This window comes from Leptinotarsa decemlineata, unplaced genomic scaffold (genome assembly GCF_025532065.1).
Source record: "Leptinotarsa decemlineata unplaced genomic scaffold, Ldec_3_MD MMD2_tig00078422_RagTag_RagTag, whole genome shotgun sequence".
NCBI classification, from domain to species: domain Eukaryota; kingdom Metazoa; phylum Arthropoda; class Insecta; order Coleoptera; family Chrysomelidae; genus Leptinotarsa; species Leptinotarsa decemlineata.
This window is the reverse complement of record NW_027412747.1, coordinates 2,151,470-2,177,455: the sequence shown is the minus strand read 5'-3', so window position 1 is coordinate 2,177,455 and position 25,986 is coordinate 2,151,470. Positions and strand designations below refer to the sequence as shown.

Sequence of the window (25,986 nt, the reverse complement as noted above, 5' to 3'; positions counted from 1 at the left end):
GTATATTTGGACATTCCTATGGACATATGGGCAATCCGAATTCATCATTACTTTTTCTATCTCAATGTTTATGAACCGAAAGTATTTATTTCCTATGGATCGTAAAGATCCGAAACATTGGTGATTCATATATTGGTCACCATGATCGATGATAAATGGTGATGCCCTTCTGGCATGTTGGATCGCACGTTGAAACATTCAGATCCATTTCAAACTGACCCGTTATTTTTCTCAAATGATGTATTTTGATGATGATGTTTTTTTCATCTGATTTTTCATTCATCATTATTATAATACCGTCATTTTCATAATAAGCAGCCATATTTTCTCTTAAACGCTGGCAGGCATATTTTTTTCATAACGCTGCACATGGCATGTATACTGCAATGGCAGCCATGTTTTTTTATTTAACGCTGACAGCCATGTTTTTCCTTCAACGCTGGCAGCCATATTCTTTTCTTCAACGCAGGCAGCCATGTTTTTTCATTAACGCTGCACACAATCTGTATAGTATTTGATTGATGTGTTTTGAAACAACACCCTGTATACCCAATGTTATTGTTCTCATGTTATTCCAAAAGCACTCGAATCGTTATCTCTCAAACAGCGATAAAGCCACCGCTAACACTGATGAACCACTTCCGTCCTGGATCTCTCATAGTATATCTACTCATCCCAATGACTCAAAGAGAAGGCTGATCTATAGGTGGTGGAGAATCTAGGAGAGGCTTAAGACTTCCACAGTCTGGCTCAAGCGTTTTATTTTATTATGGTATACCCTAGAAGATCAATTGATTTTCGAGAGAATTTTGATTTGGATTCATTGATGGTGGGATTGTATTTTTTCACAACCTTCACCACCGGTAGACAGCTGTTTCAGCCTATTGAGCATCGTCAGTACCGGTGGCTCTTAAATTGAAATCAATATGGGAATGATCAAAGAGTACTTATCTATTTATCTTTTGATTTTTATGGAATTATTTTCCAGCAGCTTGACTTCATCAACCTTTCTAGATTTCATATTATTTCTAGAAACATGTGCTACCGCAGTTGTCGGTTGATTGGTCAAACCACCAACACTGACATAAAAACTTGGCAAGTTGACTTGGGTGTCACACCAATAGGTGGTTCCACTTATGTTTCGCTTGCGTTTACGCAGCTATTTTTATCAAGTACTTTCTTGGTTTTTCTCATTTTGTCTTCAATCGAGGACCGCCTGCCCGGTACTGATGATGCTCAATAGGCTGAAACAGCTGTCTAACGGTGGCTCTTAAATTGAAATCAATATGGGAATAATCAAAGAGTATTTATCTATTCATCTTTTGATTTTTATGGAATTATTTTCCAGCAGCTTGACTACATTAACCTTTCTAGATTTCATATTATTTCTAGAAACATGTGGATTTGTTTTCCGATGGCATTTCAGGTTAGCTTCCCAAATTTCTGCTACCGCAGTTGTCGATTGATTGGTCAAACCACCAACACTGACATAAAAACTTGGCAAGTTGACTTGGGTGTCACACCAATAGGTGGTTCCACTTATGTTTCGCTTGCGTTTACGCAGCTATTTTCATCAAGTACTTTCTTGGTTTTTCTCATTTTATCTTCAATCGAGGACCGCCTGCCCGGTACTGACGATGCTCAATAGGCTGGAACAGCCTTAAATTGAAATCAATATGGGAATGATCAAAGAGTACTTATCTATTCATCTTATATATATATATATATATATATATATATATATATATATGGTACTTACGTATGTTTGATTGGACATAAGAGTCCTCACAGATAAATTGAAAGCGTTGAGGATACTGATTCCACCCCAATGGTCTCTGAACACCAGTTCTTCATCTGGAAAAAAGGCCTAGTATAAAATCATTGTATTCAAAGAAAATGTATAGATTATTAATTGAAATTATATTGAATGTCTCTAGAGTGGAAGACTAACAAATACCCATTAAATTAAGTGGACTTCCAGTTCATCACAAAAAACAATCTTTGAAAAAAAAAAAGCACATTTTCCAATCTCCAAAAATGCAATACTCTTCTCGACGTACGTTTCACCAACGTGTGGAATTGGCTGTGTTGGTAGTGCGCCCGACTCACGACCGGAAGACCGTGGGTTCGATTCCTGCCTCGACCAGATATTTTTCTCGAGAGAATTTATCTGGTTGAAGCTGGGATGATTCTGCAACCGTGTTAGGAATCACACGTTAAAAGATAAGACCTCGTTAGTCCTCAGCTAGCACACGTTTCTCAACTTCTGAGAGTTGTCGTTCGTATGGGGGCGAAGACACCAGCTTGGTTGATGAAACGCGCGTCGATAAGAGTATTGCGTTTCTGTTGATTCAGAAAGGTGTTTACATATATATGGATTCACGCTCAAAAAGAAATACTACTTACCAAGAAACAATTTAAATTTCAGGTGTTCCTGTAAATAAATTTTGGAAAGACAAAACTGACAATAGAAAAATCAAACAGTTTAATATAAAGTAAAATCTAAATTCTAAATATAAATCAACAAGTGTAAACAGCAAATTACGCTAGATAATGTTCTTTGCTCAACCGAACTATGTAATATGAATTTTGGAACGCACTATCAGTTTATGTCTATCCTGGACACTTTGTGGTTTTATGTTCGATGGAAATTCATGAATTTAATTTTGTTCAATCGTCCAGTATTGGACGGAGGTAAGTATTATTTAAAACCTCGTCCAAGTATATTTTTTTTTAATAATTGTATAATATCTGCTAAGTTTTCTATTTATTTCAAATAAATTCTGGGAGCAAAAGATTTGACGTGGCTTCTAGTTTCGTCGCCTTGAGAAGAATCTTTTGTTGGTAAAAAAAGTTGAAAATCATCTACTTTCCTCAGTTACCAACCATCAATTTCTGTAACTTCAAATTTCTGACTTTGATATCTTGAAAACTTTTTCTAAATTTAGATACATCTTTTCTTAATATCTACGTAAATATATATTCAACTACTTATGTCTAAACATATAACATTTCTAAATGTTGTTGAGGTGGTGAAAGAATTGATTCAGAAAAACTTTTACCTCATCAAATTTTCATCCGTAGAAGAAATATAGATAGGAAATCCAGATTCCAAAAAGATAAAATTTTGCAAAAACGTCAAACCACAACTAGATAACATATACGAAATATTAAAACTCTACAAAAAATGATACTGCATGGAAAATAAACAGATTTCTCACTTTCATTCGATGGACTTCTTCTCAATGGCATGATGATTAATTGATTTTCGAAAATGACATAAATTAGAATATTCGACTGAAAGTTTCAACATAAAGTTCTGTTCTATATAAATATGGTCTGAGTGATTTATTATTTACATGAAATATTTTTTTACCTGACACCCACGTTCCATTGAATCGAAGAGGTTGAAAATCGTGACTCAAGATATCTTGTAACTTGAACCTGGCACCTCTCACTCTTGGTCCTTCATCAGGTGGCGTTAGAAGAACTACCGAAGTTACGATGAGAGCTAATACAACAACGATAACTAGAAGAGCTATGAGAATTCCCCTCCAGTTGCGTTGATTGGTATTGCTTGACACCAACTGAAACAACAATTTGTAGGTTATTTTTTGTATGTTGTCATAAACTACAATTGACCAAAATATCTCTCTAGGATTGAATACTTTCAATGAATTGAAAAAATTACATGGTTTTCAAGAAACACGTTTTATAGAAAACGATTTGTAGAAAATGATACTAAACGATTGTCATAGCTTTACAGTTTGTAGAACGATATCATTGGAAAGTTATTTTATGAATTTTTCAATCAGTATATCGTGATCGAAAATAAACCATTTTTCTGAATCTTTTCAGGTTGTATCAATATAGGATTCAATTTCACCAGCGATGAATCCACTAAATGAAATACAATTTGTCAGGTTTGTTACCATACTAATTAGTATTGAAAACACATAATAGTTATATCTCATTATATGGAAATGTCAAATATCTTTCGTAATGTTGATAATTGAACTAGCAGTGTATGTATAATGGTGATACTCTTCAATTACAATTATTACAATCAAATTTGTCCCAAATGGTTGACAACATCAAAGAAAAAATTTGTAAGTGGTCGCTATTTCGTGATTCAAATTTTGATTCCTGTTTTATTTATACTCAAAAAGCCTGATAAATTATTTCGGTAAAACTACTTAGAATTTATTCACAAATAATATGTATTACTTTTCATGACACAAAATTCAAATTACTTCTGTAACGTTTATTGAAATATCATCTACAGAATACTATGTGCTGAGTATGAGAAAGCATATATAGGGCAAACAGGTAGGTATCTAAAATAGAGAATGGCTGAACATAGCAGGGATTGTAAAAATATACACAATCCATTAAAGACACAACCCAATAATAGAAAAAATCAAACAATAATTCTGAATCATTAACAGATGAATTTTTCTATGATTAAAATTCTCATTTCTTTCAATGGCCTTTTTTGCATTATGAAGAAACGCTTCACTGTCAGTTCAGTTTGTTAATTTTTTCTTATTTGTGTTATTCATATTTCATGCCCCATTCATTTACTTCACTCTTTTTGAATTCGGAAATCCGCCCTGAATGTAAGTACTCATCAAAGTTGTTTTCTGTAAAGTGTTCAAAGCATTTCATTATTTTTTAACGATTGTTATTTTACATAATTCATTTTGTTTTTTGCAAAACTACATTCTAGAATCCCACTTTAATAAGTATGTCTAGTTCTTTCACTTCAGAGTCCTGAAGATGGAACAATAAAGTTTCGAAACGTCGCCAATTTTGCAATTTATTCTCTTCAACATTTCGACCAAATTCCAGCCAATTTGACAATATAAATGTTTTTTTGAAGTTAGCAGAAACTTGGAAAATTCTTGAAGTTTGTCCAATTAATGAAGCTCAGGATCGTAGGATCGTAACGTTTTAATTGAACATAGGTCAATTTCAGTTCTCAGCAACTTTGCCCTCAAGGATCTTATCTTGAGTCATTACTTTGTTTATGATCATAAATGATTCATGCTGCAATGCAGATGATTTGAAGTTTTACACCTTTGAATTAAGTTTGGGAGCTTCCGAAATCGATTTTTAAAAATAAAACTTTTCCGAAAAACTCAAAGTTGAGTTACAATTATATTTTATTAGCAATGTTAAAGCCAAAGGTACAATTATAACTAACTGAAACAAAGAAAAACTCATATTTATAATATCGGGTAAGCTTGGGTAGAATTGCAGCGTCTATTGAATTCCTGGTATCCAGCGTGAGATACTTAATGTAAATGCACTCCGGGAATTGGCCTTGGCTATATCTATAACATGGGTTGTCCATACATAACACCTCCCCTCGTTGTTTAGAAATTAGAGTTGATTTATCAAACCTGATTTCTAATCCTAAGATCTTCAATCGGTATGCACCGATTTTCTGTATCGGGATCCTGTCTGGTTCTTCTAGGTGGTCCAAGTTTCTTCATTAGTTGAACTGAGATCAGGTATGTTGCGAGACAGATCATAACGATGTACAGGAATATTGTCCACAAACTAATACCTGACGAAACGATGGGTTAGAATGGATGGATCGTTAGAAAATATATAGTGGTGCTCATTGAGAAAAAGGAATTTGTTTTCTGGGACGATAATTTGGTATAGATTTGGTTTGGTTTCAATAGGAAGAGAGTACAGGTGATAATAGGTATAGTCGTTCGGTTCGGCGACTGGAACTTCCAAAATGAATACTAGTTTTGTTTCTTTCTGGTATGCTTTGATAGTTATTATTTTTTCGAAAATGATTATGTTTTCTCTATTTGGAGTATACGGAAGAACAGCTTCATTTAAATGGTGGGAGATATTTTGCAATTCTTCGAGAAAATCATCGGCTTCTATAATGGATGGGTGTAGAACCGCTATTTTGGCAAAGGTAGTGGCAGTTTTTAGATCTTCCAGTATCCTCAGGATCATGTTAGTGGTAGCTATCAATTGTGTGAATACTGCATTCATATTCATTCGTTCATATGTTTCAGCATACGATGTTATTTGTTTCCGGATTGCGCCTTCTAGTTGTTCAAGTTTCAGTTGGATTGTTAGTTGATTTCTCGCTGGAATTGAATTTTTCGATTGCTTTTGTGGTTAAAGAAATCTGTTCATCTAGTAACATTTTTTGTTTATTTTGTTGACCTTGGATTTTTTTGAATCGCATCTTCATAGCGTTGTCCATCTTCCGCATCTAAATTACCGGTTATCACTTTTACGAAACTACCGAGAACATTGATTAGTCCTCGTTTTATCCGAGTCAATATTAGTGTGGGGAACAATTGCGTCAATTTATCTTCGATTTCATGTAGTTGCTGATCCATTATGTGAAGGTAGTTTTTCATATCCTTGCTAGAATTAGGACCATGCTTTGGAAAACCGGAGTTTATATGACTGGTAATATCCTTTATTAATTGAAATTCTTGAATCAGGTCCTGCAGGTCAAATACTCTGATGAAGGTCCAATAATCTATGATATTTTGGGCTGTGCCAAGTTTTTGAGGCAGTAGTCCCGGATTTTCGTTTATTTTTGTTGTGGTTATTGTTGAGGGTTCAACTGTTCCAAGGGTCCAGCAGATTGTTCTGGAACAATAGGGTGTCTTAAGTTATCAAAATGTACTCTGCGTTTTTGGTTGTTACTATTCATTATAATGCAGGTGTTATCTGAATTGATTTGGTCGATAGTAAAAGGTCCTAAGTACCGGGCTTTCGATTTGTTCCTTTCGCTTTCTGGGTTTCTTTCAAATACTTGATCTCCTACTTTGAAAATGTTTTGATCCTTTTGGTTCTTATTTCGGCTTGAAATAATACGTATTTTATCATTTTGAAGTTTTTCCTTAACCTTTTCGTATGTTAGTGATATTTTCTTGCGATGGTCTTCGACATATTGTTGGTAATATTGACGCTCATAAAATATGTCGTATGGATTTCTGGAAGCTGTGTGTCCATAAACCAGTTCCAAGGGTGTGTATCCTGTCGCAGAATGGATTGAGTTGTTGTATCCTATGATGGCGTATGACATGAGTCTTGATGGGGTATCAGATGATTGTTGTTTCACAATACGATAATGTTCAGTTGAGGTGCCATGTAGTCTTTCAATCAATCCATTAGATTGAGGGTGCTGGGGTGTAATAAAATGAATGTTGATTTTATGAAGTTTCAAGAGGGATGAAACTGTTTCATTTTCGAATTCGGTTCCTGAGTCGAAAGTTATGGATTCTGGCGTTCCGAAATGTTGAAAAAAATGAATAAGTTTATCCGAAATTTCTATCGCATTTTTACTTTTCACTGGGTATGCCTGACCTAATTTGGAAAATTCCTCCACTACAGTGAAAAATGTTTGACCTTCTATTGTGAATAGGTCCGCATTCAGTTTTTCAAATGGTTTAGTTGCTGTTTCCGTTATTTTCAAGGGAATGACGGGCCTGTGTCTCTCATATTCGTTCTTTTTGCAAACTAGACAAGAGTTGATGAAGTTTTCTATCGTTTGCTTCATGTTAGGCCAGAAGTATTTTCTGTTGATTGCTTTATAAGTTTCGTTGATGCCTCGATGATTGGTTTTTCCTTCGTGATAGTTCTTTATGAGTTCTATTTGTTCCGAAGGTATTTCTACAACTATTGTTCTGGTCTCACACCTCACCAAAATTGGATGGTCTTTATTGAAGGTGGTACAAAAAGTTTTACAAAAATCTCGATACATTTCTTCCTTGTCAAAGTGGCAGAAGTATTTCTTTCTTGGTTCGCAGAATTGAATGAGTAAAGCTTTGATTTCCTCTTCATTGTTACCTTGGGAAACTTGAGCATGGACTATGGTTTGTTTACCTCGTTTTATTACTTTTGGTGGAAGGGGATTATTAAAAACAGTAGTTATTATAAACTGTTTCTCCTTCTTGTCGATTGCATCTGGTATAATTGATATACTATCTGGTGGTTCTGCTTCTTGTCTGGAATTTAGAGTAGTTTCCGAAATATCGGGCATTGGTGATGGTTCGGGTGGTATCGTATTTTCAACAATCATTGGTTCCGGAATAATCGGTGGGGAATCAGGTGCACGAAAAATTTCTTCTTGTCGTATTTCCGTGTCCATAGGTTCTGGGGTGATCAATCGGTTTCGACTATCTTCTTCCATCCGTATGAGATCATCTAGGAGTTGGTCTAATTCGGGGTCGTTCTCGACTTGGGTGGATCTAGCATCAATTTCCATTGGATTAATTTGTATCCTTGAGAGAGCGTCAGCATTGGTGTTGTGTTTTCCCTTTTTGTATACGACTTTGTAGTCATATTCCTCGAGGCGAAGTCTCCATCTTACTAATTTTGAGTTGGGCTCTTTCAACGAAAAGAGCCACTGTAGTGGTCGGTGATCCGTATAGATAGTGAACTTCCTTCCGTAGAGGTACGGGCGAAAATACTTCGTCGCCCAAACGATCGCCAAGAGTTCTTTTTCTGTTGTCGAGTACTTTTGTTCTGTGTCGTTCAAGGTTCTTGACGCATAGGCGATAGGCTTGTCCTCTCCGATTTGTCCTTGGGATAGTATAGCTCCTAGTGCGAAATTGCTCGCATCGGTGGTCAAAATGAAGGGCTTACTAAAGTCTGGATATTTCAGTATAGGGTCATTAATAAGAATTTTCTTGGAATTTTCAAAACTTTCTATAAAGTCGGCTGAATGCACGACTTTGGCATTCTTCTTTAAGCATTTGGTCAAGGGTTTGGTCAGCTTGGCAAAGTCCTTTATGAATCTTCTGTAATACCCTAGTAGTCCAAGGAATGCTTTAATTTCCTTCTGATTTTTTGGTATCGGAAATTTTTGAATGGCACTAACTTTGTCTGGATTTGGTTTCACTCCATCTGGAGTTATTATATGTCCGAGGTAAGCTACTTCTTTTCGCAGAAATTCACTTTTGTCCAATTGGATTTTGAAGTTGGATGTCCTCAGTCGTTCAAAAACTTCTCTGAGGTGTTCCAGATGTTCCTGCAAGGATGTGGAGAAAATTATGATGTCGTCTAGATACACAAGACATTTCTCGTTCTGTATACCTCTAAGGATGTTATCCATGACGCGTTGAAACGTCGCTGGAGCATTTTTGAGCCCAAATGGCATCCTCTTGTACTCGTAGTGACCATTCTCCGTGCTGAAGGCTGTTTTTTCGATATCTCGTTGATCCATCTGAACTTGGTGGAACCCTGAAGCGAGATCCAAAGTGGTAAAATATTGACTTCGGCCTAGCTTGTCCAAGATATCGGTGATATTAGGTAGTGGATATTTATCATCCACTGTCTTTTGATTGAGTTTCCTATAGTCAATTACAAGCCTCCACTTCTTCTTTCCTGTCGCGTCCGGTTTTTTCGGTACGATCCACAATGGTGAACTCCAAGGTGATGTAGACGGCTGTATGATTCCTTGCTGTAGCATTGATTTTATTTGGTTGCGAACTTCCTGCTGGTGAACTTGAGGATATCTGTATGATTTGGTGAATATAGGAGTGTCTTCTGTTAGCTTGATGGTATGCTTTATTTTATTATTGAACGTTAGAGGGATCTGCTCACAGTGAAAAATATCTTTGAATTCGGAACAAAGTTTTCGAATTTCCCTTCTCTCTTCTTTATTCATGTGATCTAGCCGTAAATTTTTTAAATTTATATTTCGTAGTTCTTCATAAGATTCTTCATTTTCTGTGAAATTTGAGTCTTCAAAATTGGTAACTTCGTAAATGTCGATAGGCTCGATGTTAATTGGTTCAAATAGATCTATTATCAATTTCTCATTTGTTGGGTTTATTATTGTTGTTAAAGCTTTTCCGTCATCAACTGCAACGTATGCTGCTGGCATTTCCAAATCTTGGAATTTGTTGTAGCTTAAAATCCCTTCTTTTAGTGGTTTGTTGACCGGTATCTCCACAATATGTTCAGTTCGGGGAAGAAGTTCCATATGAAAAATTGATGTTTTCGACTTTTTGTGTTTTCTTTGGTTCTCTTCTCCTTCGAAATGAAGTGGAATGGTTGTTTTTTTTATTAGCAGCTCGTTACTGTCTAAGTTAATTGATGCTCCAATGTTTCGTAGTAAGTCGATTCCAATGAGTCCATCGTATTCAGGATTGAAATCGAAAATGAAGAACTTTTGGCAAAGATCGGGTCTTTTGAAAATTTTTGATAGAGGTATAGTTATGCTATAGTTGTGCGTGGAAATATTGTGAGCTGATTGTATCTGGAAATGATCCTCTTGAATATGCTGTGGGTAATATGTGTAAGCCGAATTTGTACTAATGAGAGTTTTTGTTGAACCAGTGTCTATCATGAATTTTGAATTAGTTTCAGGAAAAATAATGTACGGTAGTTTGGAAATAGATGTAGCGTTAATCTCAACTAAGTCATTGATTTGTCCTGTTGGGTAATACGAAAATTTTGGCATTCTTCCGGTTCATGTCCAGGAATTAGTTGTTCCTGTGTTTCTGTGAAATTTTCGTACAACTGATAGTTTTCTTCTTCTTGTTGATCGAGTGAGTGGTACTGATTGTATCCATAATCCATATTTTCATTGGCATAGTCTGTCTCTTCTGAGAAATATAATTCTTCAGACACGAATGTTGGTTTAGGTTTAGGCTGTGTGTTTTTTGAAAAATTTCCTGATGACGTATCCATTGGTGTTGGTCTGGATGCTTGACGGAATGGATTTGGTTGAAAAACGTTCCTCTGGGTAGGTCTACTTTGTTGGCTACTCTGCATTGTAGATGAATTCCAGGCAGGTGGATGCCTGAAGGGTGGTCTTTGGAATGTCACTTGATTTTGTGGTATGAAGGGTCCAATTGGTCTCTGACCAATAATCTGGCGGTTTTGCGAAAATCCTGGAGTTGGACGAATTACTGGATTTCTTTGTTGTGAGCTAGTGAACGGTAATGTGTGAGTATCTCTCCTTTGGTTATGTACTTGTATCAAAGTATTGGTTTTGTTTCGCGCATATGAAATATTTTCTTCACTTAAAACTTGAGATAAAGCTGTTTCAATATTTTGGGGGCCTCTTGAACGAATGATTGATCCTAATGGTCCCTTCAATCCTGTGAGAAAAGCTTTCAATGTGAGACTATCATATAAGCTGGTTTTGACAACTCGAACTTGTGCATCAGGTTCGTTGCAGGCAAGGTTTGAAAGAAGAAGGCTTCTTATATCTTGACATCGAGAACCATATTGTTGTGGTGACTCGCTATTTCCTTGTCTCAAAAGCATAAGGTCTCGAAGCAGTGAATTTTCGTCTCTTTGATCGGCAAAATTTCGTTGAAGTAAGTTGCGAAGGTCTGCCCAAGACGTTATTTCCCTTGCTCCGGTTATAGTTTTTGCTTTCCCTGTAAGTTTGTTTTTTATGCAGGTTATCAAAAACTTATTGATGAAGGCTGCTGGGTCCTCTCTTTTGGAAAACTGGTTCACTATGAGGTCACATGCTTCAATAAAATCTGCTAGCTCTGCTGGTTCACCTTCAAATCTTGGGATGGCATCCAAATAACTTGTTTGAAAAGCGGTCATTTCGTCGGCTTGTTCTTGGGTATTGTTTTCAGATAATTCGTTATGAAGATTGATATTCGAAATCAAATTTGTGAGATAATCAATTTCAGACATATAAAGGGAATATAAGGGGTATCACTGTTAAGGATTAAATTGGGATAAATGAGCAATCACTTACAATAATTTTTGTAGTATCCTCATTGGTCCAAATGGTCCTGAAGTGGTAACCCAAAAATTGTCAGTGGGAGACTGACCCAGAATCGCTTCCACTTAACTACTGCTACTGGAGATGAAATTAATTGAGTGTTCCTGGTATTTCAGCAGGTTGATTGTCACTGATAGTCCACTGATAATCCAATGAAGTGATTGGCACTGATAATCCAATAAATTGCTTGGCACTGATAATCCAGAGTTTTCTTATCACTATGTTCAAATTTTTTCTCTTGAATGTTCGATGTTTGTTCAGTTCTTAAAAATAATTGGAAATAACTTCGACGATTTTGTTCGAAATCTTCCGGTTCGAGGATATAGCAATGGATTAGTGTCGATTTTTAGATCACTACGGGCCACTACTATCCTACCACGACTGCGCCAATTAAGTTTGGGAGCTTCCGAAATCGATTTTTAAAAATAAAACTTTTCCGAAAAACTCAAAGTTGAGTTACAATTATATTTTATTAGCAATGTTAAAGCCAAAGGTACAATTATAACTAACTGAAACAAAGAAAAACTCATATTTATAATATCGGGTAAGCTTGGGTAGAATTGCAGCGTCTATTGAATTCCTGGTATCCAGCGTGAGATACTTAATGTAAATGCACTCCGGGAATTGGCCTTGGCTATATCTATAACATGGGTTGTCCATACATAACATTTGCTAACGATATGATGACTGTATTAGATTGCAACAGCAGTTGTAACGGGATGACTACTTCAGCTATTGTTGTTTCAAATGTAGCTAGTAAATTAGTATCCAATGAATTTGACGAAAGTGCAAATAAGTTACAGACGTTTTTAGACGCAGTCTCACTTCTCAATGTAAATTCTGCGGGCTATGAGGCAAATGCCGTGGCTTACGTAAAAACTAAACTTAGTGGTGAGGCTAGAGACTTTGCTTCAGATCATACACAAACATAAAAACGTTATAAAAACATAAAGCTCTAAACTTCTTATTTTTGAACAAACAAGCAAAAATAATTCCGAATATGCCAATGAAATTTTAATTCTGATAGGAAATCTTAAAAGGGCCTATATAAGCGAGGGAGTACCCGCAGATACAGCAGAAACCTATTGCAACGATACGGTTGTCACAACCATTGAATCTAACGCTAATTCTGAAAAAGTCAGGTTAATAATGGAAACAGGCACTTTTTCTAACACTCGAGAGCATTACCTAAATTTGTGGTAATAGATGTGCCAAATAATGCTAATGTTCCATACACTGAAGGGCAAAATTTCAGGGGTAATTTTTCACGATACTATAACAATAACCGACGGGCTTATAGGGCTTCGCTTGACAATCGTTTTCGTGGCAATCTAAATAGACAACTTCACGCTCAATCGCATAACCAATCGTATACTGACAGCAATCGATACCAATACAATAAAAACTTCAGGGAAATAGATTCAACTATAGTTATTCTAGAGCCAGGGGAGCAGGCGGTAGATATGTTAAAGCATATGAAGGAGAACCCAACGACTTTAGGCATCAGCCGGAAAACATAGAGTTTCTCCAACAGCGTCCCTTGGGGAATCAATAAATATTTTTAACGTGGACCTTTCACTTTCTAATTTCGTAATTATTGTAACCCAAATGATAGGTAATCGAGATGTTGCCTTGCTTATTGACAAAATTAAACCTGAACAAATAGTCAACAGGACAAATAACGTCCGAATAAAAGAGGTCACAAAAGGCTGTACAGGTTCCATTGCATCTACCGTCACAAAAATTTTCCTCGCCAACTTCTATGTATATCATACCTTTCAAGTAGTGGAAAGAATTTTCCAAACCCAGTGGATGGTATAGTAGGGATGGACTTCATTATTAAACATAAGTATAAATTAGATTACGATAATTGGACTATTTCTATGCAGATTTGTGATGACGAAGTAATTTTGCCAATTTTGAATAGCCCATACAATGATACTCTTATTGTTCCACCTCGTTGCGAAGTTATAAGAAAAGCAGAGCAATTTTGTAACATAAAATCTGACGTAGTTATCTTGTACCAAGAATTGGCTCCAGGAATTTTTATAGCCAGCAGTATTGCGTCGCCGAATAGCTCATTTGTTGAAGTCTCAAATACGACAATGGAAAGTGTGACAATAAAAAATTTCAAAATAAAAACTGAAAACCTACAAAATTTCAATATACTGCATATATCTGAAAAGTGTGCCGATGACCAGCGTAAAACATTATTACTTAAAGAATGACATTGCGAAATCCTTGAGTTCGCAAAAGCGGATACTTTGAATCAATGTCAAGAATATAATGATATCTTTTGTTTGTGAAACGAGAGTCTGACAATTGATAATTTTTATAATCAACAAATTCCAGTTTACGTTAAAAATTACAGAATGCCGCACTCACAAATTTCAGAAGTAAATAAACAACTGTCAAAAATGTTCAAAGACTCAATTATCGAATCATCCATATCTAATTATAATAGTTCCATCTAACTGGTTCCCAAAAAGTCCGATAACGGAGATGAAAAATGTAGATTAGTTGTAGATTACAGGTCGCTTAATGAAAAACTAATTGTAGATAAGTTTCCTTTACCAAGGATAGATGATATTTTAGACCAATCAGGAAGAGCCAAATATTTTAGTACTTAAAGTCAGGCTTTCATCAAATACCGATACAAGAAAATTCTCGCGATATCACTTAATTCAGTACAAACTCCGGATCATTTAGATTTAGTAGATTATCTTTTAGGCTAAAGGTTTCTCCCAACTCATTCGCTCGTATGATGAGCATAGCATTTTCTGGAATAACCCCAGAAAAAGTCTTCCTATACATGGACGATTACTATCGTTGCTTCATTAGAAATTTCGCTGAATTGGCAGTCCCACTCTACCTTAACAAAAAAGAAATCAAAATTTACGTGAACCGAAGAGTGCCAAAACTCCTTTTAAATGTTGAAACAATGCCTTTCGGAGCCGCAAATACTACAATACTCCGATTTTTTAAAACAATTTATAATGACTACCGATGCCTCTAAACAAGCTTGCGGAGCAATTCTTTCGCAAAATTTTAATGAAGTCGAATTACCAATTGCTTATGCTTCGAGGGCCTTGACGAAAGGCGAAATGAACAAGGCCACAATTGAGAAAGAATTAGCTGGCATACACTGGGCAAACAAGTATTTTAGGCCATATCTTTTTGATTATACGTTTTTAGTAAAATCGGACCACAAACCGTCTATTATTTGCTATGAAAGATCCTTTCTCCAAATTAACGCATATGCGATTAAATCTACAGCAGGGGTTCCCAACCCGTGGTACGCGTACCACCAGTGGTACGCGGGAACGTTTCAGGTGGTACGCGTGAGTGATGTGAGCAACATATTGTTAATAGCAAACATGACTGAGCTCACGGATCGCTAGAAAAACGAAATACCCATAACCCAGTGGACGACATCTTTGTTTTTCTATTACATTGGAATTTATAATTACTAGGTGATAAAACAATAAAACAATTTAGGAATTTTACCTAGGAATCCCCAGATAGTACAATTGGTAAACAAAGGATGTTTCATTTTTTACCTGTGGGTCTTTAAAAGGATTGTCTTTTACTTTCACTTGGCATTACAGGTTCGTTATGGGTGTTGTAATAGAAAACTGAACTATGAAACGATTTCTGACGTCCTCTTCTACTTCAAAGGATTGTTCTAAAAAACTTAAATTACCGGCCAATCGTGAATACGATGAAAGCCACTTACAGTACGGTTTTATAATGAAGCCAGGGATTGAAACCAGTGACATTCCTATTACTCAATGTGTTGTATGTCTTGAAACACTTTCGAACTAATCCATGAAGCCTTCTTTACTGATGCGACACCAAAATACAAAGCACCCTGATTTGATTGGTCAGCCCATTGAATGAAAAAAACTAATTTTTTAAGAAAAAAGTTTGTCAATACTAATACTAACTTGATAAAGGCGTCATACCTTGCATGTTTAAGAATTGCAAAAAATGGAAAGCCTCACACAATAGGTGAGACGCTTTTACTGCCGGCCGCTGTGGATATGGTTCAAGCCGTGTTAGGAGAAAAGGCAGCCAAAGAAATTGAAAAAATATCACTGTCAAATAACACAGTAAACAGACGAATTGACGATATGTCTAATAACATTGAAGAACAACTGGCTTTGAAACTCCAAGAATGCACTTATTTTGCACTTCAAGTTGACGAAAGCACTAATGTTACAAACATGGCGCAGCTACTTGTTTTCGTGCGATTTGATTATAATGAAAAGGTGATAGGAGAGTTCTTTTTTCTGCAAACCACTTGAATCAAATATCACAGTGGAACTCATTTTCAAGGTAATTGATGAATTATGTGCTTTGAACTGAGATTAGAAGTTTTCATGTTTTTAAGTGAAAAAATCATGACATGAAAAAATTGTTTGCCGATGAAGAATGGTTGTCAAGATTGCTTACCTAGCCGACATTTTTGACAAACTCAACACACTGAACTTGGGACTTCAGGAACCAAACACAACGGCCTTTACAACCAGTGACAAAATAAACTCCTTCAAGAGAAAGTTGGTCTTGTTTTTTTCACAAATACAGGAGGAGAATTCATCTACATTTTCTACTCTATCAACATTTTTTGAAGAAAATGAAATATCTCCAATGCCGGATGTGGTTGCAAATATCATTGTTCACTTGGAAGGCCTTCAAAAAAGCTTTGAGAAGTATTTGTCTGAAGATTATTCAATAGTGGACTGGATCAGAAATCCAGTATGCATATAAAAGTATATTTTGTATGATGATTACTTTTTTGCTGACTTTTTAATAATTTTTTATTTGTATGTTTTCAGACCTATGGGTAATAAATAAAACTGTAAACTCATACCATTTCAATCTTTTCATTCCTCCTGTATAATAAAGGAGGAATAAAAAAAGCATGTTATAAATAAACAAATATCTAACCATCAAATATAAAGTTTTCTCAGGAATTTAATTAAAAAAGCCTTTGAAAACTTTCAGAAGAATGAATATTATACGTTTATTAAAATATTCAAGTTTGGTGGTACGCCAATATATCTTAGAAAGTCAAGTGGTACGCAGGTGCAAAAAGGTTGGGAACCCTTGATCTAGAGGAATGTGACTTTGAGGTAGAATACATTAAGGGTAAAAATGCGCAGATGCTTTATCTCGTATTCATATAGAAGACCTTAAAACATCCCTACCGTATCTACACAAATTTTCGCTATAACGTTCAGTGACAAAACAATTTCAAAACACAAATACGACCATTACGACAAATACTAACCCAAAAAATAAAAAACCAAAAGTCTTTCAAACAACTGACAACATTACAACTATAAATATCCCTTATTTAAAATCTGAGATTGAGCCAGATTATCTTAGGATTACCCGGGGTCAAAATAACGAAATGAGCGCTGTGGAATCAGTCCAGTCATCACCCGAAGACGATTGTAGATACCAACAATCGAAACGTCGACTTGGAATCTCTACACTTTTTATTTTTTATTATTTTCTTTTTTCATTCCTTAAATTTTTATTTATTCAATTATTATATTTTTACTTGTAGGTTATTTCACTATCATTTCATTTCAGGTTTATTGTTGCTTAATATAATTGTTATTTTCAACTATTGTTTTTTAATTATTCTTTTTTACTTGTTTCAGGGATTTCAAATCATTTTATATAGTAGACAATGGAAGTCCGAACTAGTGAAATTCATCACCTTCAAACAAACATTTTGCTAATGACAACTTTTCTTTAGAGAAATTGTTGTCCCAGCTTGAAACTTTAGCTAGCAGAAATGATATTGATAAATTAAAATTAAAAACTAAGGATCCTATATTTACAATATATACAATAAATTATTTTAAAGAAAAGGGTATAAACACGTTAAAAAATTTAAATATAATACTACATGATGAACCGACAATTATTATTATATTACGTTTATAGGGCCACTTCCTAAAACACCAGACGGTAATTGTTATGCGGTTACAGCTCAGTGCGAATTGACAAAATACGTTATTATAGCGCCTATAACTAATAAAGACGCTTTAACTGTCGCAAGGACCATAGTTGTCAACTTCATTTTGATTTACGGTTCTATGCGGGAAATACGGATTGATATGGGAACTGAATATTAAAACGAAGTATCAGAACAAGTGTTTAAACAACTGGATATCCAATAAAAATTCTTCATTGCCTACCATCAACAGAGTATAGGCTGTGGCTGTGAGAGAAATCATCGGGTACTTAACGAGTATGTTAGAATGTACGTTAATGATACACACACAGACTGTGACAAATGGATAAGATTTTATAGTTTATGTTACGATACGACCCCCAGTATATATCATAACCATACACCCTTCGAAATAGTTTTTGGACAAAGACCCGAACTGACAAACGCACTGACTGACAAAATAGACAAAATAGAGTATATAACCCTAATGCCTATTATTTAAAGACAGATTTTTTAATCAGGAAAAAGGAGAAACGTAAAATTAAATATGATCAAAATTCTTTAATTTAAACCCTGGAGATTTGGTAACGATAACAAACGAAAATAGATCAAAGTTTGATCATTGGTATAAAGGCCCATACTCAATCGTTAGATGTGACAATGTAAACTGTGAACTAAAAAACCTCAAAGACAATAAAATTACGACAGTGCATAAAAACAGAGTGCAGTTATATGTATAGTGAAAAAAAAACATAAATAGTGCGTGGTTCAGACTACTGAATTATTGTAGACGTATCTATAATTTAAGTTCAAGTATTACTAATTGACTAGGGGTAATAAAATATTTTTGGGTAGTACCTATTTTTGGAGATTTGGTAGTTTTAGGAGAAGGGAATAACTTAAAAACAAAAAAAAAGAGTTTTTCATTTCGTTTATACTTTACCTGCAAAATAGATCAGGTTGTAAAATTTTTCATCTGTAATTTTAAAAAGGTCGGCAATACATGTCTCCTATTTTCTTTCGTATTCGTAAGAATGAATGATCGTTATTTTCTGCCGGAATGAACTTCATGTGTACTTATTCTTTCAGATAATAATTCATATATATACACCCTGTACATTAATCATTTTCACTTATAACTAGGTCAACCATGTTTTGCTAATATTGCAAATATATTTATGTATAATTTGTAAACTATATTGTCATTCGACGAATTGTTAATTAAAATTCTGAATAAGAACTAAAATGACAACTAAAGTGAACACTCCATCAGTCTTTAATTTCAACCATTTCAGTGAGAAAGAACTTTTACATACAGAAAGATTTAAAGAATAACAACCAGCTGTCGCGAAACAAAACTGTTTTTGAATTTCGCGAGCTCCAGTGTAAGGACCGCCCACTCAGAGTGAACATCGAGAAAATATGGAAAAACGTTGGTTTTCCAGGATATTCCAGCTTAGTTTTGGAAATTGAGATGTGAAATACCGTTTTTCGAGTGTAAGGATGATTTTTTTTGAAATTTACTAAAATTCGCTAATTTTTAAATAGGGAAAAGGCAGATTATATGGAAAATGGCCCTTTCAGTTATTTAGACAGGAAAATCGAGCTTTCTGCGAAGAAGCATCGATAGAGATTTTTAGTGGCTTTTGATTGACACCTCGATCACGTTACTAGTGCTCGCGATTCAATTTTTATTAGAGTTTGAGTAAAGTTGCTGAAGCTCAGGTAACCTGTGGAAAACAAACAGTGTGAACAAAGCAGAGGTATATCGAGGTTGAATTTGAGAGGATCAAGACATCATTAGTTACGTCCTTCGGGCGAACGACTCAATCTTACCGTTGGGAACATCTACTGTGCATCGATACCTTTACACCTTATTCTGCGAGCGGCCCTCATCCTAGGGTGCAGTTCAACTATTAGGGTACTTGTTCCTAAACAACTAGCTCAGTTCATCCAGTAGGCCTTGGATAGAAAAGTAGTTTCGCGATCCTAAGGCGAACTTAAAAATAATAGATTTCCGTGGATCCTTTCCTCTGACTGTTTCCTCGTCAGAGTCATTCTACGGAAAATTCGAAAGTGAAATGCAGACTAGGGCAAAACATGTGCAAGCCGCAGCTGGCAGAAAATACACTAGTGCCAAATCGTGAGACCCCAAGTTTCGGTCAAATGAAGTTCTTATCAGACACGTTTAGCTGCCTGAGTGCGACTCCGACGAACCGACGCGGAATCCCCCCAGTAATCTATTTTTACAGGAAACAGTATTCCGAGAACTTCGGTAGAATCAGCCAGTCTGAGGCTAGATTCTTCTCAACGTAGCTATCTTGCGTACGAGGTCATAAGTACCTCTCTCTTGGTCGCATAGCGACAAACCGTGGGCATTGGTTTTTCAGCAAGTCGAGTAGCTAGAGAACTCGACATGTCACAAAGGACACAGTCCTCAAATTGCGAAAACACACCGCGAAATAATTTGATTGTTTTAAATGGATTTAGGGCTTTAGACACTCTGAATACCATAAGGATGGACCAGGAAACCTTCGCGAGGGAACGTCAGGAGACGTTACTTCGAAAAAATGGACAACGTCTACGAGAAGAGGTGTTGTGCAGGACAAGGAGCGAGCCCCAGGTCAATCTTTGTCAATTACTCGAAATGCGAGCATTATTGACAACGCCGAGATCGGCCCCGACAAGGAATCATCCTTATAGCGAACCCCAATTAGGGCTTCGCGCGATAATGAATACGAGTACGATCTCCTATGCAGAGATCGGCTCCGAAATCGCGAAAATCGCGTTTTGAAACATATGCGGAACAAACCGCAGAAATCGAGGATTTTTCCAGGCGGCGACAACCGGAAAGAGGTTTGCCTCTAGATTCAGGAGGTGTTGCCTACTTATGTAGTAGACTCACCAAGGGTTAATATTCACAGGGTGTACAGCCATCCTGTGATATTAATAGGAAACCCTCAGCGGACTCTGGGATATGGACATTCAGCGCACAGGCGCGCCGTTTATTCAGAATAAGCTTGGAACTAGCGCCCTAGTGGAAGAACTAGGGGATGGAGGTAGGCCAGAGGGTCACCATGAAGTCGAGAGAGACTTGGGGATGTCTTCATGGCGGGACCAGTCCACAAACAACAATGTATATCAACCCCGACCGAATGACGAGCTAGTCGAGGTACCACAACCTCACGCCGTACTCAGGTCCAGAATGGGTCCCAAAATCCCTCGGGCTCAGGTCTGTGAGGCCGGGAGGCCGTTACGGCGCAGTCCGGCAAATGTGAATAACGGGGGTGGAATTGTAGAACACGCCCCCGTAACGGAACCCGTTTACCCGTACGGAGGACACAGCGTTTTTACGGAATGAAACAAGAACGCTCGCGCTGGAACCAATTGAACAGATAGGTATATGTCAAAATAATCAGGCCTGAAAGTAGGCAACCATCGTACTGCTTCACAGTTGAACACTTTTAAAGACTGGTGCCGCAAAAACCGTTTCAATTTGAAAATTTACAAATGTAAAATTGTATCAGTTGTTAAAAAAATCAATGCAATACAATTTGCATACAGTATTGACGAAACAGTCCTAGACAGAAGTAACATCATTAGGGATCTGTGTGTCAATTTTGGCTATCAAATTACTTTCAATAATCACATTATATTTGTGAAAGCTATTCTTCGGAGTTTTTGGCTGTGACATGCAGATTTTTATGCCTGACGTTTCGTCTACTAATGCAGTGGACATTATCAAAAGCGATGTGGTAACGGTCACAGTAACCGAGTTGGTGCTAGACTTGTTGTTCATTACGCAGAAACTACCATGTTGATATTTTACTTTGGTTTTATATAATTAGTGGTGGGCGTTACTTGGTTTCTCTTGATTGAATTACTTGACCTTCTTTGTGTGAAATTAAGGATATGTAGCCACATTTCAGTATTGTTCTTTGCCTCTTTATTTTTATCAAAATTATTCCTGTGTTTTTGAAATTCTATTGCCTCTATATACTTTCGAATAGTAATTTTGAGTTTTATCGAGTATTACTGTATCTTCCATAGAGATAATGTGAGTGAAAGCATGTTCGGCTACAGCTAGTTTATCGGTTTGTTTGAGTCGACAATATATCTTGCGCTCAGAGAGACGGACACCTATAATTCTTTTCGTGGTGTCAATGTAGACTGACCTGCAACTACAAGGAATCCGGTATACTTTGGCTGTTACTTGAGGTTCTCTGGGGTCCTTAGCTGACTTTAGACTACCTCTGTTAGTTTTTGTTGGGCTAAATATTGGTTTTACGTAGTGCTTCTCTGAGATTCTCCTAATCCGGTCTGTAACATTCTCAACATGGAGAAGGACAGCTTTTCTCTAGCTGGCGTTTCTTTGGCGTTCACTCTCCTGAATCGTATGACCCGTTCAAATTCTCTGTCGCTATACTCATTCCCTTTGAAGGCATTTTTTAGGTGTTCGAATTCCTTAGAAAGACTCTCATGTTTACAGATACGTCGTGCTCTCTCAACCAACGTTCCGATTAACCCTCTCTTTTGTTGTGGCTGGTGGTTAGAGTTCAGGTACCTGTATGAAAAACCTGTTGGTTTCCTGTACACTCTGTGACCCAATGTACCATCTTCAAATCTGTTCACAAGAACATCCAAGAAGGCTTTACCCACTTGGGTTTCTAGTTCCATTGTGAATTGGATTCTTGGGTCTAGAGAGTAAAGAAATGGGAAAATCGTTTAGTGCCTCTTCATCTTCTTGCCATACCACAAAATTATTATTCAAGAGTATATGAGGATGCGATAGAAATTCTAAAACACAGGAATAATTTTAATGAAAAAGAAGAGGCAAAAACAATGATGAAATCAGACTAGCTGCCTCTAATTGTACACATTCAAAGTTAAATGAAATGAAATATGTGGAATTCATTGGAAAAAAAACAAGGAATTGCAGGCAGAAGAGCACAGAGCCGTATCTTTGTTCATGATAGTTAGATATCTACGTGCAGCACATCAAAAAAAAGGGGGAGGGATGCTGGTGTGATTCTCGAATAGGTACACAAAATTGATTCTGGATTTGGCCTCAATTTGGTCCTCGTGTTAGGAATCACACGTTAAAAGGTAGGACCTCGTTAGTGAATTTCACTAGTTCGGACTTCCATTATCTAATATATGAAATGATTTGAAATCCCTGAAACAAGTAAAGAAGAAGAATTAAAAATAAATAGCTGTAAACAACAATTATATTGAGCAAAAAAACCTGAAATGAAATAATAGTGAAATAAAATACAAGTAAAAATAAATAAAACAATCGAACAAAAAATAAATGAAGAAATACAATATGAAAATAAAAATAAAAATATAAAAGTTAAGATATTTCAAGCAAAGTTAGTTCACGACGTTTCGATTGTTGGTATCCACAATCGTCTTCGGGTGATGACTGGCGATTGTGGATACTAACAATCGGAACGTCGTGAGCTAACTTGGCTTGAAATCTCTTAATTCTTTTATTTTTATCTTAATTTTCATTCATTGAAGTACGTCGTAGCAGCTATTCCAATTGAAAGTATCAATATCATTATGAGGCTAGTATTGATCCAGGCTTGGCTATCGTTGATTGCATAGGTTCTTCGCATGGAGATTTTGTGTCATCGTCTCAATATGTTTAAGTTTGTTTTCGTCGATGGATTTTAGCTTGATTGGAGGAGAAAACTGGCTGAATTTTTCTCTGGTGATATTCAACTTAGGAAGTTCGAATACCAAACTGTAGTGTAGCGTGTTTTCTTGGTTGAATAATTTTCCATCTATTTCAATGTGTCAATTTTCGAGGGTGATTATCGATGGTTCTGTGATTTTGTATATTCCATTCGATTCACAACTGGCTTGCATGGTAACTGCTTGGACTGGTATCACGAGTACCTGATGTGCATTTATCTGGGTTATCCTTGTTTGGCTGAGGATAACTGATATTCCCTCGCAAATATTCTTGCCGGATTTGATTATGTCGGCAATACATGGTTGTGTTCTCTGAAGTTGAGAAGTTGTACAATAGTAAAGGTTTTCGATTTCAGGGCATCTTGTTGCAGTTGTCCAATACTCATTCGTGTTGAGCAAAGGGAAAGGTTGTTGGGGTAAAATCATGAGATTGGATATGGGGACAGGATAGATTTGGAAATATTTATAGTTATTTGCTATTGTAAGTACATGAATTTTGAAGATTATGAAACCTTCTGGCATAATCGCTTGTGTTGAAAATAAATTATAATAATTCATGAAATTTTGCAACATAGGAATTTGTCTGGTCTCAAAGATCTTGTTCAATTTCGTTATAAGTAAATTCAACTTCTGTGGTTCTATAATTGAGCTATGCAATAAGTTAAGTCTAGCAAAGGATATCGCAATTTTTATATTTGAAATTAAGTTTTGAATGGAGTTTAATTGTATTGATTATCGATTGTATTTGCGAATGAAAAAGCTTGCTTTAGATTGATGAGTTCTTTCATTTCCTTTGACAAACCTTTTATTTGGCTCTGTAGTATATTTTGGTTGGTTACTAGTAACTCAAAGTCTTTGGTATATTTAGTTATCATTTCTTTGAGTATTGTGTTTTGATGTAGGTCATTAGAAAGTAACCGTTGTTCATTTTTATTCAGTGCTTCTAGATACTTTGTGAAATTTTTCTCATCATCGGAACCGAATAACCATTTTGATAATTTTTCAACTCCGTTAAAAAGAGATATTCGCTCTCTAGAGATTCGCGAAAATGTACATAATATTATTTCACTTGAATGTAAAGCGGGATTTAATTTATTATTAATGCTAATAGAACAATGATTATTACTATTGTTCAAAATTTGCTTGAGGTTATTTAATTCGATATTTATGTTATTTCTGAAGGTTGGCTTAAATTAATGTGATACGTGATTGAATGTTTCGACGTTATCAATTCAGCGTTTCCTAGTTGAACTGGGAGTATTGGGGTTTTTATTTCCCTTATTTTTAAAGTAAGTACCCCAGGTAGAAAGAGGAGAATCGTCGATGGGATGTTCATTTCTTTCTCTTGTCGTCTGGTCTGTAACAAAACGTTGCGGTTTTGAAAATTGCAAGTGATATAGCTTGTCGTTACTTTCCAACTTATTTTCCGATAATAACTCGATATTCTCTAATTTTTTATAAGGTTGAGTTGCTTTGTCTTGGAGGTTTTATTTTATATGTAGGTTTATTATTATCAATGTTGATTTCTCTCTGTCTATGTCTGTTTGCTCTCTCCAAGTTTTGTTTTTGTGTTTTTGTTAGTTTATTATGGATAAGGTCTGAGAGAATTTCAAGATTTTTGGAATGTTCTTTATATATTGTGTTATCCATTCATTTTCGTTCATTTCAAATGGGTTTTTATAGTCTAGTCGTCCTCGTAGTATTTGAAAAGGGGTGTATCCAGTAGATGTATGAATACTATAGTTATTCATTAAAATTCGTTTACAAATTTCGAAGCTTTCTATGAATTCGGGATTATGTTCAATTTGTTTGCCCTTTTTCAAACATTGAGTTGGGGGTTTTGTTATTTCAGTAAAGTTATTAATGAATTTGCGGTAGTAACCGATGAGTCCTTGAAATGATTTTATCTCTTTCGCTGTTTTAGAAAGTGGAAATTTTTGAATAGCAGATATTTTCTTTGGATTTGGTTTAATACCTTCCGGAGTAATTACGTGACCTAAAAATTCTACGGTTTTGCATAAAAATTCCGATTTACCTAATTGTATTTCAAGTCCGGCTACTTGTAATCTTTGAAATACTAAGTGTAAGTTACTTATGTGTTCTTGTAAGGAAGTGGAAAAAATTATTATGTCGTCCATGTAGACAAGGCAAATTTTATTTTGTAGATCTCTCAGTATATTGTCCATAGCACGTTGGAATGTAGCTGGAGCGTTCTTCAGGCCAAAAGGCATTCTAGTAATTTCATAGTGACCATTTTCTACATTGAATGCTATTTTTGGGATGGAATCTGAGTGCATTTTGATTTGGTGAAATCCAGATGCCAAATCCAATATGGTGAAGTATTGGCTTCTGCCAAGCTTGTCGAGGATGTTCGTTATATTTGGGATGGGATATCTGTCTTCAATTGTTTTCTCGTTGACTTTTCTAAAATCTACTTCTACTCTCCATTTCTGTTTTCCGCTTGCGTCGATTTTCTTTGGCACGATCCAAATCGGTGAGCTCCAGGGCGATTGAGATGGTCTGATAATTCCATCTTCTAACATTTCATTGATCTGCTTTTCTACTT

At 35.9% G+C, this 25,986-nt stretch overlaps 1 protein-coding gene across 1 annotated transcript in view; it reads right to left on the bottom strand.

Moving 5' to 3' along the window:
• Positions 1–25,986, bottom strand: part of Dpp10 (Dipeptidyl peptidase 10) — a 264,426-nt gene that overhangs the window by 197,889 nt on the left and 40,551 nt on the right. The window contains exons 3-4 of the mRNA XM_074185976.1: positions 3,377–3,587; positions 1,760–1,854 (exon numbers count right to left, since the gene is read on the bottom strand). Of these exons, the coding sequence (XP_074042077.1) occupies positions 1,760–1,854; positions 3,377–3,587 (306 nt within the window). The remainder of the gene's footprint in view (positions 1–1,759; positions 1,855–3,376; positions 3,588–25,986) is intronic.